Below are 18,047 nucleotides of genomic sequence, written 5' to 3'. Positions count from 1 at the left end.
ATATTATATAGTGTCAAATATATTTAATGAATGAAGTTAAAGTGAATTTGTTGGTGATCTGGGTTTCTAGATGACTGCTTAACTGTATCCCAAACATCATCCCAGTTCAAATAAGAGTCTAGGTTCTAGTCTCTGCTTCAGTGGGAGGTTAGAGATTCTCAAAAAATGATTGTAGAATTTTGAAGCAATTCCTTTGCCTCCCCGATGGTCACTTAAATGCTTAAGGGATGATGTTCTGTAAGGCGTGATTATCATGGTACACCACGTGTTTTCATTGTAGTTTGCAACTGTAAATAGAAGAAAGTTAAGTGTTGTAAATTAAACTGCAATTTGTGCATAGTTTTTAAAGATTGTGTGTGGTTAGTTTATGTGTTGTAATTTGTGCATGTGTTGTATTTTATATTTTTTAATTTCATAATTGTTGTACTTTTGCACAAATGTATTGTATGAGTTACAAATCAACAAATACGCACAAATGAGAATGATACTTTCTCTCCATCTTCTGGTGGGTGCCGCCCATTTCATGACGTCACGATCTTTTAATCTTAAATTATTCAAATCTATGAATCGATTTTAATAACCCCGCCCTAATCAAAATAGGTTGTTTTTCGCGATTTATAACCACAATAACATACTTAAAGATTAAAAAGGTCAATTTTACATAATGAGCCCTTTAAGTTTTAAGTTATTTACAATGCTGTCAAACGGGTTTGGTTTAATGATGATTCGGGTTCAGTTTGGCTGTGCACACATGACAGAGAAACTGAACTGAACTGAGTCTGGAACATGCGGGTAGACCCGCGCTGACGACTGTCTGGGTTTGTTTAGGAGTTTATAAAGTTCGGGTTTGAGGAGGCGGAGGACTGACTGCAGATTTCTGCTGCCCCGTAAGCGTGCACGCGCAGCCCCTTCAGTGACATCACGCCTGTGCACGCGCGGGGAGGCGCACCTCCAGCTTTAATCACTTCCAGACTGAGTGAGTTAGCAGAGGCGCGCGCTCCGGTTCTCAGCCGAACTCAGTTCCGGCTCTTGAGGGACCCCTTGAGTCCGCCTGCAGATGGACCCTCCTCCCGGCGCACGCGGCTGAGCGCGAGGACCCGCAGCTGGACGCAGGCAGGCGCGCGGGATGAACGCACCTTTGTGCGGGTGTTTACAGCAGAAGTTGGCGCGCGCCTCCCGGAGGTGAAGGAGACACTCTTTCTTTCTGTTAAGGTCGGAAAGTGAACCGGACCGAGCCGAGCCGGACGGTTCCTGTGGAGCCGCGGAGCTAGCCGACGCCATGCACCCCCACCTGGGGACTTTTCTCCTGATGCTCCTTTCGCTCCCAGCGAGAACGAGGAACGGTGAGTGCCCCCCGGCCCGGTACCGGTACCGTAACTGTTTTGTGTCTGCAGAGACTTTAGGAACATTGCGGTTTCACTCTAGAGTTCTGCAGGAGGACGGCGTGTTCCCCCCCAAAAAGAGAGAGAGTGGAGGGGGGGTCAGAGTTCCTGTAAATCTGGGAACGTTTAACCCCCTTTGTCCTGATCCAGCCGCTGTCAGAGACCGAGCCTTGTTATGTTAATTGGATGCATAGCTAAGGGGGGGAGGGGGTGCGTGTTAGTCCTGTTGATTCATGACCCCCCCGCCCCCCCAGCAGACTGAGATCCTTGCAGGTTTCCTGTGTGCACGCTTTTAAATGAGTGGGTGAGGACGCGGCTAATAATTAGCTGTGACGTCACGGCCCCGGAGACTGCTGAGACTTGAGTCAGCTCCAAACTCTGAGCCCTGAGGTGTCTCCTGCTCTGGGACAGTCCCGGACTCAGTTCTAGGAAGCAAGAACAACCCAGGACTGCAGAGAGTTTTTGGTTCCTGATGGTTCCGATTCACTGGATTTGTCTCCTTATTACTAAGAGCACGAGACAAAGTCAAGGCCCGGGGGCCGGATCCGGCCCACCAGGTAATTCTATCCGACCCTCCAGATCATTTTATTTTATTGTTATTAATGACCCGATGTTATCTTGTGCTTATTTGTAACCTGTATAATTTTGACAAAATATATTTTTATGGAGAGTAAAATATTAAAAGTTATTTAAGGTTTAAGTTGATTTATTCTAGAATAATATTCCTGACTGTTTATTATTCATTAATTATTATGTTAAAAAGTTACAGTTTTAAAGTTAAAAAATTGTCATTCTGTTAGCTTTTTGGACTATTTTGGCATTTTCTAAGATTTTTTAGGCTACGCTGGAATTTAGCTAATATTTCAGCCACATGCTAGCTGTTTTAGCTAACCCATTTTTATACGTTTTATTTGGTTTATTTTCCATTTAGGTAAAGTTTTATCTATCTATTAGCTTTAATGTTTTTTAGCTATCAATTTAAGCCTTTTCAGGTATTGTCACTAGGATCTTCAGTGGCCAAATTCAGCTTACAACATTCACACTAGTGTTATTATAGGTAATGCTATATATCTAGTTCATAATTACGTTAAAGTTACAGTTTACAATTTAGCTTCAGAGTGTTCAATCAATGTTTATCCTGTTCGGCCCTCGACCTAATGTGTGTTTTGGATTTTGGCCCCTTGTTCGATTGAGTTTCCTTTCTAATTCACACCGGCCTCACAAGTTAAAACCACTTCCAATTAAGTCTATGTACAGTCTATCTAGAGAGAATTCTCAATTCTTCCACATTTTATTACGTCTCAGCCTTATTTCAAAATGTATTACATCAGTTTTCTTCCTGGAAAAATGTATTTTTAAAAAACGTAAAGGCAATGTGAAAACAATTCTTTTGAAATTGTTGCAAATGTGTTAAAAATACAAAACCTTAAAAATGATATGTACATTCACAGCCTTTGCTCAATACTTAGTAGCTGAACCTTTTGCAGCAGTTCCAGCCTCAAGTGGTTCTGAAAATGACGCCACAAGCTTGACACGCCTTTCTTTGGACACTTTTACCCGTTCCTCTTTGCAGTAGCGCTCAAGATCCATCAGGTTGGATGGGACGCGTCGATCTCTCCATAGGTGTTCAGTTGGATTCAGGTCTGGGCTCTGCCTGGACCTCTCCAGAACATTGACAGTTGTTCTGAAGCCACTCCTTCCATATCTTGGCGGTGTGCTTTGGATCATCATCCTGCTGAAAGATGAACCGTCGGCCCAGTCTGAGGTCAAGAGCGCTCTGGAGCAGATTTTCATCAGAATGTCTCTGTACATTGTTGCAGTCATCTTTCCCTCAATCCATAACGGTCCTCCATCCCCACACCATGATACTGCCACCACCATGCTTCACTGTAGGGATGGTATTGGCCTGGTGATGACCAGTTCTGGTTTTCTCTAAGCATAAGGCCTGCCGTTCACTGCAAAAAGTTCTACTTTGGTCTGGTCACTCAGCTTAGATGGCCGACCAGATCTAGGTAGAGTCCTGGTGGTTCCAAAGTTCTTCCACTTATGGATGATGGAGGCCACAGTGGTCATTAAAACATTCAAGGCAACAGAAATGTGTCTGGACCCTTCCCCAGCCTTCTGCCTCAAGACAATCCTGTCTCGGAGGTCCACAGACAATTCTTGCTTGGTTTGTGCTTTGACATGCTCTGCCAACTCTGGGACCTCATCTAGACAGGGTCGTACCTTTCCAAATCATGTCCAATCCACTGGATTTACCTCAAGTTGGCTTCAATGAGCAAAGGCTGTGAATACTTATGTCCATATCAATTTTCAGGTTTTTCATTTTTAACAAATATGCAACAATTCCAAGAGAACTTTTTTCACATTGTCATTATGGGATATTTTTAAATGATTTTTCAGGAAGAAAACAGATTTAATTCATTTTGAAATAAGGGTGTGACATAATAAGTGCTGTTTGGGGATTCCACGTTTACATTAAGGGTGTGCCAAAATATCGATATTGCGATATATCGCGATATTTAGTCCTGCGATCGATTCTCGATGGGTTCTCACCGAGTATCAATATTATATTTTAATTTAAAGAGGCTGTAGCGTCTGAGTCACGCGCCGGAACTATGGGCGCACGCTGCGTCGGACTTTTAATAGCGATGCACGCGCTCGTTCGGGAGAAGCACCGGTGAGATACAGGCTCTGTAGCGCGTGTGTGAAGCATGTCTACCTGTCAGCATTTATCATCCATCTGTAGGAGATCCACCCGGTAAGAAGTGACTTTGTCTGAGCGCTAGAATGTCAGCGATCACTTACTTCCTGTTTGCTGTGGGAACTGAGCGTGTGCTACGCAGTTGTCTGTGTACGCTTCAAGGAGCGTCGGAATTTTCGCTTTCATACACTTCAATGTTTAACCTGCTGCTGTACGGTGTAACTTTGATAAATTTATAATGTGACGTTTTCAAACAATGTAATTACTTGTTGCTAATGTTAATTTTAAAGTAATTCTTAAATAAAAAAGCAGGATTTGATGTATGAAGTTAAATTTAAATGTAATTAAACTAAAGTACATGAATTCACTGTAAAATTAGGGAGAATGCTAATTAATTGAAGCACTTAAAATTATATTTATTGCCATTATTATGTGTGTTTTAAGGTTTTTACCTATTGACTGCTGACTGACCAAATGGAAAAATGATAAAAATTGGAAAAATAATCTCAAGTAACAGTCTGAGTAAATCAGCCTTTATTTTTGGATGCTCAGCCCTTTTCAAGTGAGAGAAAAGTGCACAAAAAATTAGGTCAATTTTGAGAGAGGCTGTAAAACATTATATTCATCATCCTTTGGTGTGACGTTCTTTTGGAGGTAGATAGCTGTCACTACTTGACTTATTTAATATTTGTTCTGTTTACAACAATTCTGCACTAAGTAGTGTCACTGCTGATCATGTTTACTATTGTTAACATTGAATCTGACAGATAATTCATATTCAGTTGTTGTCAATGTTTGTCAAAGACATAGTATTACTGATTTCAGCAATTTTGCACAAAAGTGTCTATAATTTGTTGCACAAAATAAGAAAAGTTGTTTATTATGATTGTGTTAAAGGTAAAAAAGATAAATGGGGATATATTTCCCCCCAAAATCATGTTCTATATAATGGTAGTTATTAGAGAGGATTTTTACCAATTATCGCAGTATCGCGATATTATCGATATCTTGAGCCATGTATCGCGTATCGTATCGTGAGGTACCCAGTGATTCCCAGCCCTAGTTTACATGTTGCGACACAAGTTTTCATAGGAGTTTTCAGGCTCCACGTACAAAACACTTGGGCCATTGAACACGGACTTTAAATTAATCTCGGTCAAACTTTGACCATTCAGGCACTCGGATCTGGTAGTGTCGTATGAATGCTGTCCCCTTTAATTCCTAGCCATGCCAACTATTGAACATAGATCATGAAGAAGAAATTTATAGCAGTTTGTGTCCGTCCGAAATGACATGTTACCAAGTCTTTCATGCATCGCAATAGAGCTGTTAAAGTAAAAGTCTACAGCAAGATTCACCAGATTTGTACCACTTTGACTTTTCACAGGAAATTTCTTCCATGGGTTGACATGGACTAGCAAGATGTAGTTTAAAGAAGAAGATGTCCCTCCTTGCTTGTCCGGTGTGAATATTATGGGGAGAACACTTGTTTAGTGCATTCTTGAACACGCCTCACATGTGTCTGGCTGGTTTCTTGTTTGGTTCAGAGTTCCAGTGAGCTTTCACACCAAGAGGACCATCAGGAAACAAACAAATACGGATCAGGTCTTTTGAGTTAAAGTCTGAATTTTATGCAGGAATACTCTTATGAAAAGTTGGTTCCTGGTCACTTGTCTGTAGTGCTTCCCTTTTGCCCTCTGGATGAGCCTTTGGTAAGATCTTTGATAGGAAAATCCCAGGAATACTTTGTCCAGAGCACTTTCAAAGGTGAGGAGAAAAGCTCTTGGAGAAACTGATAGGATCCACTGTTTGTGTGTCAACGACATATGGAGGCTGTTGTGTTTGCTTGATTAGAACACTGGACTCAGATTCTCAGAAGGCTCGTAGGTCAAAGGGGATGCCAGCACATAACCAGGGACACCCCCCCACACACACACACTCAAGTGAAGGGACATTCCCTACTGTCCTTCTCAGATGGTAATGATCGTCTTTAACATGGAAGACTACAAACAAAGCAACCTAAGCTTAATTCAAACTGACTATGGAAAGGATGAAGCAATGACACACCAACAGTAACACCAGAAAACAGGAGTCACTGACCATCCGAACACCATTGATGGTGCAAGAAAAACAATAGCTGTCCTGTAGCACTCACAAAGAATGTTTCTGTGTAAAAATATCAGTATCTGTTATTAGGGCTGCCACGATTAGTCAACTAATCGACGACTGATCGACTATTAAAATAGTCGATTAGTCATAACTTTGTATTTTATGGAGTCGGAGTGTAGTAAAGTTGAAAGTTATGATGGCAATATGCTAGCTTTTTGGATCATTTTAGCATTTGTTAAGGTGTTTTAGGATACTTTGGAGTTTAGCTAATCTTTCAGCTACATGCTAGCTATTTTGGCTAATTTAGGATTTTTTCAGTTTTTTAGACTAATTTGGGATTCAACTAATATTTTATATGGCTATCAGCTTCAGTGTTTTCAGCTATTAGCTTCAGTATTTTTAGCTATCAATTTCAGCATCTTCAGCTATCAGCACTAGCAACTTCAGTGGCCAAATTCAGCTTACAACATTCATCCTAGCATTATCGCAGGTAATGCTATATTTCTAGTTTTTAGTTATTTTAAAGCTATTGAGGGTTAAGATTTCTGCTTTACATCCAGTTTGCACATTACCTGATTAGTCGACTAATTAGAAAAAACAATCAGTGATTTGTCGACTATTAAAATGATCATTTCTGGCAGCACTACCTGCTATGAACAACACACCACCACACATTCTGCCAGGGGTCAGAGCTCATTACAAAAGGACCAGCAGCATTATAAAGAAGAGAAAGACTCCCAACGTGCACTTCAGTGTCGTCTGTATTTAAGACCATTAAAGAAGATCAACAGCTGTAAAATCAAACCAAAAATATAAATACAACCCCAGAAAAGGGTCAAGAACGGCTGCTAAAAAGCAGTAACCAAAACGGGGTGTGGCATGCCTCGAGTTCCAACCAAATAAAGTCAATTCAGTCGCCATCTTTACGCGGTACAGACTTCGTCATTTTGAAGCCAGACAACGTTATTAAGTGGTGATTGGTCTGTCTGCTGCTTTGATGAAGCTTTACAATAGAAATAAGTTTGTGCCAATCGGAGTAAAAAGATTCAGCCTGACTTGAGATGATGTCCATGAGGGCTGCCACAAACGATGATCTTAATAGTTGACTAATCCCAGATTATTTTTACAAATAGTTGATTTATCGGGTCACAAGTAAACTGGAAGCAAAAAGCACACTTAATCATCATTACACCTGGTTCACACGGGATGCGAAAGCGCTGCTGAACACAGACCACTTCCATCCGGCGCCCTTGTTTACCTATGGTGTGGTTCACACCAGGGGCGGAAGGCCGCGGTCCTTCGCAGAAGGCTCGCGGCGTGCAGCGGATCATTACAGCGTCTGGTCTTTTCTGAGCGCCAACCGCGAGCGATCTGCGTCAATTCTGGCAGGAAGTTGCATCAAGATACATGAGAAAATCTGGTTTATCTTCAAAATATAACCTATTTTTCACAATAAAACACCACAATTGACAAATTCGATCATGTTTTTATATCTAAGCAGACTTTAGATATGAAAACTCAACACACAAAAAAAAAAACCAGACAGACACTCAGATCATCATAGCGGGACGACTCCAGAGCGCGGGATCCGGCTGGGTTTTGGGTGTAAAAAAACAAGAGAGCATTTCTTCTTCCCAGCAGAAACATGGGGTAATGTTTTTAGGTTATTAATTTACCCATGATGGCAAAAACAAAAAAAAAAAGCTCTAGCAGAAGCGCCTGTCGAATGTTGCGGAAACATGCGTGTCTGGCGTGAACTGCAGGAGAGAGCGGATGTTTCGCGCACGCCACTCTGCACCGCTTCATGGCGCTTGTGCGTCCAGTGTGAACCAAGTGTTTAAACTACTAAAAAAGACAGTTTAGACGATGGTTCATTAAACTTTAATAAATCATGCAGCATCTTTCCTTCATCACCGTCTAGTATTACAACAAGACTTACATCAAGAGATCGTCATCTGAAACAAAAGAACGATTTTCCACAAAGGTTTTGGTCTCACTGACTCTTATATAACTGACTAACCGACTATTAAATTAGTCGGCTGATGTTTCAAAAGTCGATTAGTTGTCGACTAATCGTGCCAGCCCTAATGTGCACTAACCCCCCACCCCCTACCTTGCTTTAAGGATGAGGAGGTGTAGTCTGAGCTCCTCCTCCTCCCCTGGAGGAAGAGCATGAGTGGTTGACAGGGCAACGTAAACAATGGCCTCCATGGCCTCCTTTTTTGGAGCTTTATGGGAATTATCTGAGAAGTTGTGGACCCCCCCCCCCACCCCCACACAACTTTTTTTTTTCCTGTAGAGAATGACAGGATCCGTTCCTCTGAGCTGCTTCATGTCAGAGACACGTTTCTGTTGGAGGGGAGGTGTGTGCAGCATGCACACGTCCCAGCCTTCAGCTGGACAGTAAACTCATCTGTGGAGTCTGAGGTGGATGTGTGAAGACCCCAGAGCTCATGAAAGCATGGCTGCTGAGCAGGTACACCTGGAAGACAGGTTCACCCTCCTCTCTGTGTTTTGATCCATCCTCTCTTCTTAGAATAATATTCAAGAGCAGACGGGTGGGAAGAGCAGAATATTCCAGCATTAACAACTAATAACTTTCCTGTCACTTTTATGACTCTATGATCTGATGGAGTTTAAGAATAACTCATTTTTAAACTGTAAACATGTCACTAAATCCAAATATGAAACTCAGCTGCAGTTTACTGTACTCTGTGTGTGGTTTCCTTTCACCACAGAAACTAGTGAAGCTCATCAGAAAATCCGTCCAGTGCGACCCCCCCCCCCCAAATCGTCACCTGGCCTTTGAACCAACAAATGGCTGCAGCTCGAGGGGAAGTGCCTGTTTTTTTATGGGAGCGCTATTGTTGTTTTAACCCTGTCCTGAGGGAGGGGGGGCACACTGTGAGCTGGAAGATAAAATCGAAGCGGGGTGGGGGGGCACTGATAGCATCTGACAGTCCAGAGAGTCAGCTCCTTTGAAGTGAAGCCCCCCCCCCCGACTTGTTTACTGCTCCTCTTTCTCTGAGTGACGCGTCCATGTGTTCAGTTATGGGAGCATGAGAACAAAAACGGTTTGTTTTCAGGAAACCGTTGGAGGAACCAGGTGATGCTTATCTGTCCCTTCGTGTTTGGGGTGAAACAGAAATCACTTCTCGGGCCAACGCTTTCTGGCTCAAAGATCCAACTACATCCCAATTCCAGGTCGCTCTTCAGGCGTCCCGTTCATGCTGGCTGGATGGGACGCGTCAGGCTTTCTTTCTGGATCAGAAACAGCACAAGCACAGTCCTGAAGCTGCAGCTGCTTTAACGTGAAACATGTGGACTCGATGGTATCTGAACATCTGAGGACCTGACGAGGAACAGGAATGCCTTCATTATCATAACATAAAAACACATGCTGTGAAATTTAATCTGCTGCCGCTCAAACAAAAGCACATGAAAGTCCTAACATTCATGCAGCAATGACGAGGACGTGTATCAAAGTCAGGGCCCGGGGGCCGGATTCGGCCCTCCAGGTAATTCTATCCGGCCCTCCAGATCATTTTATTGTTATTAATGACCTGATGTTATCTTGAGCTTATTTCTAATTTGTATAATTTTGACAAAATATATTTTTATGGAGAGTAAAATATAGAAAGGTATTTAAGGTTTAAATTGATTTATTCTGGAATAATATTCCTACATTTTTATGATTCATAATTATGTTTAAAAGTTATTGTTTTAACGGTTTAAAATTTGGCATTCTGCTAGCTTTTTGGACTATTTTGGTATTTGCTAAGATTTTTTAGGCTAGAGTTAAGATAATATTTCAGCCACATGCTAGCTGTTTTGGCTAATTTAAGCTTTTCTTTTTACGTTTTTTAGGCTGTTTTTGAGTGAGGCTAATATTTACACACTAGCTGTTTTGGCTAACCCAAGCTTTTTTTAGTTCTTTAGGATAATTTGGCATTTTGATAATATTTTAGCTGGCTGTCAGCTTCAGCTTTTTTAGATTTTTCAGCATTTTTAGCATTTTCAACTATCAGCACTAGCATCTTCAGCAGCCAAATTCAGCTTCCAGCATTCACACTAATATCATCACAGGTAATGCTATATATTTAGTTCATAATTATATTAAAAGGTTACAGTTTTAAAGTTTTATAAATGTAGTTTTAGAGTGTTCAATAAATGTTTGTCCTGTTCGGCCCGCGACATCAGGTGTGTTTTGGATTTTGGTCTCTTGTGCGGTTGAGTCTGACTTTAATATTAACAACTTGTGACTTGACTTGGACTTGAGGACAAAGACTTGAGACTTGCAAAGCAATGACTTGGTCCCACCTATGGTAGTCACTAGTGATCCTTTCTCGATGGGGGAGGGGCAAGCATGTGATCATTGACTGTATATAAGAAGTGGACTGACAGAAGTGGACCCCACACACACATGTTCTAAATATCCAAACAGGAAGTTCCTGCTGGCTCCAAGAAGCCAAAATCCCCAAACTTCTATAGAGGAATAAACAGCTGTTTCTCAATCAATTATTTTGGTCAGAATAAACATTCTAACTCTGAGACCTTTTTTAACATGTTCTTGATAATCTATAACGTCTTATATCAGTTGCAGCAAAAACTGATCAACCACCATTCCTGTCCAATGTGTGCAAACAGTGTGGTAAAATATTTTAGAGTGTTTGTTTCACAAGCTGAGTGTGTAACTTTTTCTCCTTTCAAGTTTTCCCTTCTTATATCAGTTATTTTTTAGAGACCTGCGTAAACTCTTCTCCCTTTTGACCTCCTCTATTTTCTATAACTAATGCGTAAAATGTTTATATTACAGTTATGTAGACCTAGTGCTTATTTCATTGATGTATTTAAGTTGTAATAATCCAAATGTTTTATGATAGTTGTAGTTTTTTGAAATAATGCTTAGAATGTGTTGCTGTGACTCAGTAAAGTAACTTGATGTTAAAGCACACCAAGTCCTAACCAGGCTGTCAGCAGGGTCTCATTTAAACTGTAGGATACAGTACCTGACATTTATCCTCGTCTTTCATGACTCCCTCCACTACACCCCCAGAGCAGCAGCAGCCTGAATGTTTAATAACTAGCATTAACACTCGCCTTTGCTTTTAGTGTAAATTCTTCTTTACCTCCCAGATTACAGCCGTGTTGTTCTGATCATGAATACATGTGTAGTATCGCCACTTCTCGAAGTAGACATAAAAGTGAGTAAAGTCCAGTCCTGAAGGGACTTGGGTGTTTGTCGAGTCTGGAATCGTTCTAGATTACGACTATTTCAGAGTGAAGCTTCTTTTTGTTCTTTGTGTTTTACTCCCCTGAGGCTGATTTAATACTGGTTGAACAAAATCATGTGTAGCTATGGGGGCCATTTGTAAATCTGCAAAGTAAAATGTTGACATCAATGTTTTCAGATATTTAGAAAATGTTTTAAGAAAAAAAAAAAGGTCTTGTTTTTCAAATGCATATTTTTACCCTTTAAATGAAAGTATTTATAAATGTTACATTTACCAACTAAATATTTAGTTAGCAAGCTAAATATTTCATTTCAAGCAAAATATTTAGTATAAAATTAATATTTAGCTTACAAGCTAAATATTAATTTTAGAAAATAGAATATTTATTTTGCACACTAAATATTTATTTTCTAAAATATTTAAGTTTTTAACTCCATATTTAGTTTAGAGCTAAATATTTTGTTTTCTTACTAAAATTTAGTTTAAAAATTGTATAATTTAGTAAAAAACTACATATATAGGTTGCATCTAAATATATGGCTTTAAACTAAACTTTAGGTGCAACCTAAAACAATATTTAGTTTTTAACTAAATATTTAGTTAAAAAAAAACTTACCGGTATTTAGTTAAAAACGAAATACTTAGGTTGCACCTAATCATTTACTTTTCAACTACATATTTAGTTAAAAACTAAATTGAGTTAAAAACTAAATATTTCGTTTAGTATAATTTAAATATTCAGCATGGATATTAGTCTAAATATTGGTCGACTAATAGTTGAATAATAGTCGACTGATCGACTATTAAAATAGTTGACGACTAATTTAATAGTCGATTATTCATTACTTTATACTGTATTATATAAAGTCAGAGTGTAGTAAAGTTGAACAAAGTTGTGAACGTTCAGCACCAAAAATGCACTGTTTTATATTTGAGTCAGTGAGACCAAAACTTTATCTTTAGTGAAAAATGTTTCCTTGTTTCAGATGCCGACCTCATTTAAATTTAATCTTGTTTTAATGCCAGAAACTAATGAAGGACAGAGATTGCATGATTCATTAAAACTTAGTTAACTATCATCTTCATTGTCTTATTATTTTGAGTTAGTTTAAAGCTAATGATGGTTAAGATGTGTTTTACATCCGCCATGCGTGTGACCCGATCAGTCGACTAATTGGTAAAAATAATCTGTGATGAGTCGACTAATAAAATCATTGTTTGTGGCAGACCAAAAACAGGGTTAGAAACGTGGAGCTGGAAGTTTACAGTCATCCCAAAGGAAAGTTGGCTTCAAGTACTTTCCCTGGACTCGTTGCCTTGTTCGGATCTTCTGATCAAAGCATCTTTTCTTTCCTCACATTTCTGCAGTTCAGTTTTACTGTTTCTCTTATCTTCAGTCCTGAGTGTCATAACTTCATTATTCATCCAAAGTTTCTGCGTCGGAAAGACCTTGATCATTGGTGTGTGCTGAAAACAGTGGTAACAGAATCAGGACGGTTTTGGATTCATTCTTCAAGGTTCTGCTGCACAGATTTGTCCCATTCAGTGCAAACTCAGCAGTCTTGTAGCTGTACAAGAGTTCTGTCTGGTTCTGTCCAGGTTGGGATTGATCAAACTTTCTCTTCTTTTGATGGGATTTATGAGAAGCAGGTGGTCAGACATTTTTAGGTCCTGCTTTGTGTGCACTTCCTGCTGGAGTCACATTTACCTGCTGTGTGGATTCTTGTTGTACAGTCTGAATGTATGTGTGGTTTTGTGTACAAGTACAGACTTGTGAGGCGGCGCAGAAGTAGTGACACCCTCTGCTGGGGGAGTTTATGAACAACATCAGGTCTCTGAGGCAGCATCAAGCAGGTAGGAGGACAGAAAGAAAAATCACAGAGAAAATCTGTTGGATTTTCAAAATAAAACCCCACAGACTGCACATTGACTCCAGGACAACTCCTGATGATGTGCAGGGTTTGGAGGCACCGTGGTTCTGTAACGTGTCCAGCAGAACTTGCACACGCAGCAGAACCGCTCCATGAAAGGCCAGAGTGGGAACTTTTTAAGCAGATGTTTGTGGTTTCATTTTTTTCTGATCATTTATTATTCAGACCATAACTTCAGAAAGTGAAGCAGAAACGACTTGTGTCGCTGTTCCATCAGCAGAAATCACATTGACATCAAATGATATGTTTTAAACTGCTCTGAGCTTCCATGTTGGTTTTTCCTTTTTCCATTTCTTCATACTTGAGTTCTTCGTAAACTGAAAATAGAACAGAGGTTTCTGTTTGTTGGTAGGATGTCAACCATTTTCTTCCATTGGTATGAAGCTCAGGAGGGGAATATTTAGCAAGATTTTAATACAAATATCATTTCTTTCATGAATTAATTTTGAAGGCTGATATTCACAGTGAGCACACAGATCTCTCAAGGTATCAGATTTGTAAAGTACATGGTAAAAGACTTATGCAACACTTTTCTACTTCGCTTTAAGGTCCTTTACAGTCACATTCACACACTGATGGGGCTCCACTGCCAAACACTGGCGCCAACCCATAACCATCAGGAGAATGTGGGTTCAGTGTCCTGCTCAAGGACACATCAATGAGCAATGTGGGAGTCAAGCTTGCAATCTTCTGATCAGAGGTTGACCGCTCTTCCAAAAGTATTGGCCCACCTAGCTTGACTCACATGAACTGAAGTGCCAACCCATTCCTAAGCCATAGAGTTCAACATGAGGTCGGCCCACCTTTTGCAGCTGCAACCTTCACACTCAGACTGGTCCATCAGATCTCCAGATGGAGAAGCGTGATTCATCCCTAAAGAGAAGGTGTCTCCACTGCTCTAGAGTCCAGTGGCGGCGTGCTGTACACCACTGCAGCCACGCTTTGCATTACACTTGGTGATGAGGGTCTTGATGCAGCTGCTGCCATGGAAACCCATTCCATGAAGCTCTCTGTGTACTCAGACTGATCTGAAGGTCACATGAAGGTCAGAGCTCAGTAGTGATTCACTGCAGAAAGTCTGTGACCTCTATGACCTTCAGCATCCTCTGACCTCTCTCCATCAGTTCACGTGGTCGACCACTTAGTGTCTGAGTTGCTGTTGTTCCGAAACTCTTCCATGTTGTTCTGATAGAGCAGTTGACTGTAGAAGATTTAGGAAACTTCAGGACTGGATTTGTTGTACAGGTGTCATCCTGTGACAGTTCAACACTGGAATTACTGAGATCCTGAGAGAGGAACATTCTTTCACTAATGTTTGTACAAACAGTCTGTATATCTGAGGGGTTGATTTTATACACCTGTGGACAAAATTCTGATTCTGATCATATGAATTGGTTAGCCCACGTGTGTCAAAGTCAAGGCCCGGGTGATTCTATCCGGCCCTTCAGATCGTTTTATTTTATTCTTATTAATGACCCGATGTTATCTTGTACTTATTTCTAACTTGTATAATTTTAACAAAATATATTTCTTTATGGAGAATAAAATCTTAAAAGTTATTTAAGGTTTAAGTTCGTCCGGCGCCGGCAGCCGAGCCCGCACAAAGGGTTTTAACTCCCTCCCGGGGCCGTGAGGCCGGCGGGGGTGGCCTCCGCGCAGGGCGCAGGAGGACCCCGCCGGCTGTCTGGAAAGAGGACCCGCGCGGGGATTGGTTGCGCGCGGGCGAGGGAGGCCGAGAGGGCGGCGGGGGAGCGAGCCCACCCGTTGCCGCAGCAGCAGCAGACCCTCGTCCGGGTCCGCCTCGGCCCTGGAGGAGGACGACAAAGGACGCTCCGCGGCAGCGGCGGCGCCTTTACTTTTCCAGTAATGGTCCTTCCGCATGTTCACCTACGGAAATCTTGTTACACTTTTACTTCCTCTAAATAGTCAAGTTTGATCGTCTTCTCGGCGCCATCGCTGTATGAGCTTTCACCATCGTCATCCGAAGCCCCTGTATCCTCAGATGAGGAAACCTCCGGTTCAAACTGGTAGGGCTGTACACCCTCCGAACCCTGTGTTGTTAAAATTCCCGTGTTTGATGAAGGCTCATCACCTTCATCCAAAGAAATATCCTCTAAATCGTGGTCTACGTCGCTTCTCAAACCGTCCATTGTTGTTTACACTCTGGGATCCCTGAAGTGACGTCACGTGCAGCCCCCGCCCATCACCACCTATCGCCCAAATTTAAAGCTGTGCACGACCATAAAATGATCAATAAAATCGCCCTGGATCATTTTAAGTGAATATTTTTATCAGATTCGTTTTCCAAGCTCCATTGACTTTCTAAATTAAAAAAAAAATGCCACTGCACGAGGCCTTTAAAAAGTTACAGTTTTTAAAGTTTTCCAAATTGGCAGTAATATTTACATGCTAGCTGTTTAGGCTAATTTAGGCTTTTTTTGTTTTTAGGCTATTTTGAAGTTTAGCTATTTTTCAGCTACATGCTAGATGTTTTGGCTAATCTTTTTTCAGGCTAATTTGGCATTTAGCTAATACTTTAGCTGGCTGTCAGCTTCAGCTTTTTCAGCTTTTAGCTTCAGTGTTTTTAGCTATCAATTTCAGAATCTTCAGCTATCAGCACTAGCATCTTCAGCTGCCAAATTCAGCTTACAGCATTCACATTAGCATTATCACAGGTAATGCTATATATCTAGTTCATAATAATATTAAAAAGTTACAGTTTTAAAAATGTAGTTTTAGAGTGTTCAATAAATGTTTATCCTGTTTGGCCCCTGACCTCAGGTGTGTTTTGGATTTTGGCCCCTTGTGTGATTGAGTTTGGTTTAACCAATACTTTTGGTGATACAGTGGATCTCTGCACCGCGGTCCACCAGCTAAAGAGGGTTATCTAATAATATGATTTTACATAAGATATTATTTCCCAGAGTAGACATCTATTTAACAGATTTAATTTGCAATTTTACAACAGCTAATATGTAAACAAACTGCACGTAATTCTCTAATCATGATGTGAGAGCCGGGTTAGCAGTTCAGATCAAAACCAATCATTGTTCCTGCTTGAGCAGTACAAATAGGACAGGAACCGCTTTCAGATCCATCTTTCCAGGTGGTCTCGGTTTGTTTCCAATCTGACTGAGCTCCGGTTTGCTCTGAGTTTCCTCAGTCCGAATAGGCTCAGTGGCTGGGGTGGAACAACTGGACTAAAACGGCCATCGTAGCCAAATATTAAGAAATGTCACCAGAGAGCCATGGAGAAATGTGGAGCTCCACTGAGACACAGGAACACAACGGACACGTGTTCAGATGAATGCAGGCTCCTTCAAACTTCTTTTAACGTGATACACGTTGCTTCATTCATGGTTTTCCCCACAATCTATATATCATAATCAGCGTACCCTCTCATTACGTCTACAGTAAGAAATAGTGCTGGGCGATATGGAACAAAATGTATATCATGATATAAATGGTTCTATTTTACAATGATGATATATATTATAATATATGACAATGAAGTATGTTTTCAGTTATTCTCTGAAAAAAATGTCACAGCTTACTTTTCTGAATATTTCAAGTTTTAGAAAAACATTTTAGTGCAGCAAAATAAATCAAATGAGAACAGATGTGGCTGATATACAGCAGGCTTCACGTTTTTTTCAAAAATCAAAGGTATTTAAGCTGAATTAGCAGAAAAAAAACTTTTCATGAAAAACATTTTTTAAAGTGAACAACAGTTTCAAGTTTCTGAGTAAAAAAAAAAACATTTTTGCACAAATTCTGCCAGAATGACATCAAATGTGTCAACTATTGAAGAGTTACCAAAACCATATAAACACTGGAGCTTAAGCTCCGAAGCTAAAGCTAATTAGCTTTTTTTTTTCTTTTAGAACTTATGTCAGTAAGCAGAACTTCAGTCTCATTTTTGAAAAGAAAAAAAAAACTCTCTAGTTTTACTTTGAAAACAGGAAGCTTCACTGACACTTTATTTTGAAGATTTGTTTACTTCCGGTGACAGCACATTCGACTTTAAAATCCAACGTTATTCTGTATTTCAGGGCAATATATATTTTTACTACATGATAATTTACTATATTCTTCTATATTTATAAAGATCATGAATCAGCGATTTGGACGTCGTGAATATTCATACTCGAATTTTCGGGAGCAGATCTCAAGAACCCGAGTGTTCAGATTCTCGTTACAGTACTGTTCCACAGCTTTGTTTATCCCTTATCTTGAAAATTAAAAAAAAAAAAAAAACTGAAAACTTAATAAAATAATAAATAAAATAAACTACAAATGTAAAAATGACCAACTAAAAAATAATGTATCCATTAGTAAAAGCTGCTGTTTTGGATTTTCAACTTTTTCTTTTGCTTTTCTGAATCTTTTTCTGTTCCCTGTTTTCAGTTTCAATTCAGATTTTCCCGTTTTCTCTGCTGACTGAGCTTTTACATGGGGGCGGGGCTTTGAGCTGATTGGCTGCCGGGACATGTTTCCCATGGGGTGACAGAGAGGACCCCTCACTACACGTTTTCTACACTTTTCTCAGACACACATGAACAATTGTAGCTGTTACTGTTTAAACCCCATGCAACAATTTCAAGCTCCTCCGCGTTCATCGTTCTGCACTCGTTTTAAGTAACTTAACGTCTGTCGTAAATCCCAGGTAAAAGCAGTTTTATGTTGC

General features: G+C 40.3%; 1 protein-coding gene across 2 annotated transcripts in view; it reads left to right on the top strand.

The window, feature by feature from the left end:
- The first annotated feature begins 717 nt into the window (after nt 1-717).
- The window catches only part of ror2 (receptor tyrosine kinase-like orphan receptor 2), a 40,100-nt gene continuing 22,770 nt past the window's right edge, over nt 718-18,047 (top strand). For both annotated transcript variants that reach the window (XM_024261949.2, XM_024261948.2), the window contains exon 1: nt 718-1,343. In XM_024261949.2, the coding sequence (XP_024117717.1) occupies nt 1,280-1,343 (64 nt within the window). In that variant the 5' untranslated portion in view covers nt 718-1,279. The remainder of the gene's footprint in view (nt 1,344-18,047) is intronic.

Source organism: Oryzias melastigma, linkage group LG12 (assembly GCF_002922805.2).
Source record: "Oryzias melastigma strain HK-1 linkage group LG12, ASM292280v2, whole genome shotgun sequence".
Taxonomy (NCBI): Eukaryota; Metazoa; Chordata; class Actinopteri; order Beloniformes; family Adrianichthyidae; genus Oryzias; species Oryzias melastigma.
Note: the sequence above shows the minus strand (reverse complement) of the source record. Positions and strands in the feature narration are given on the sequence as shown.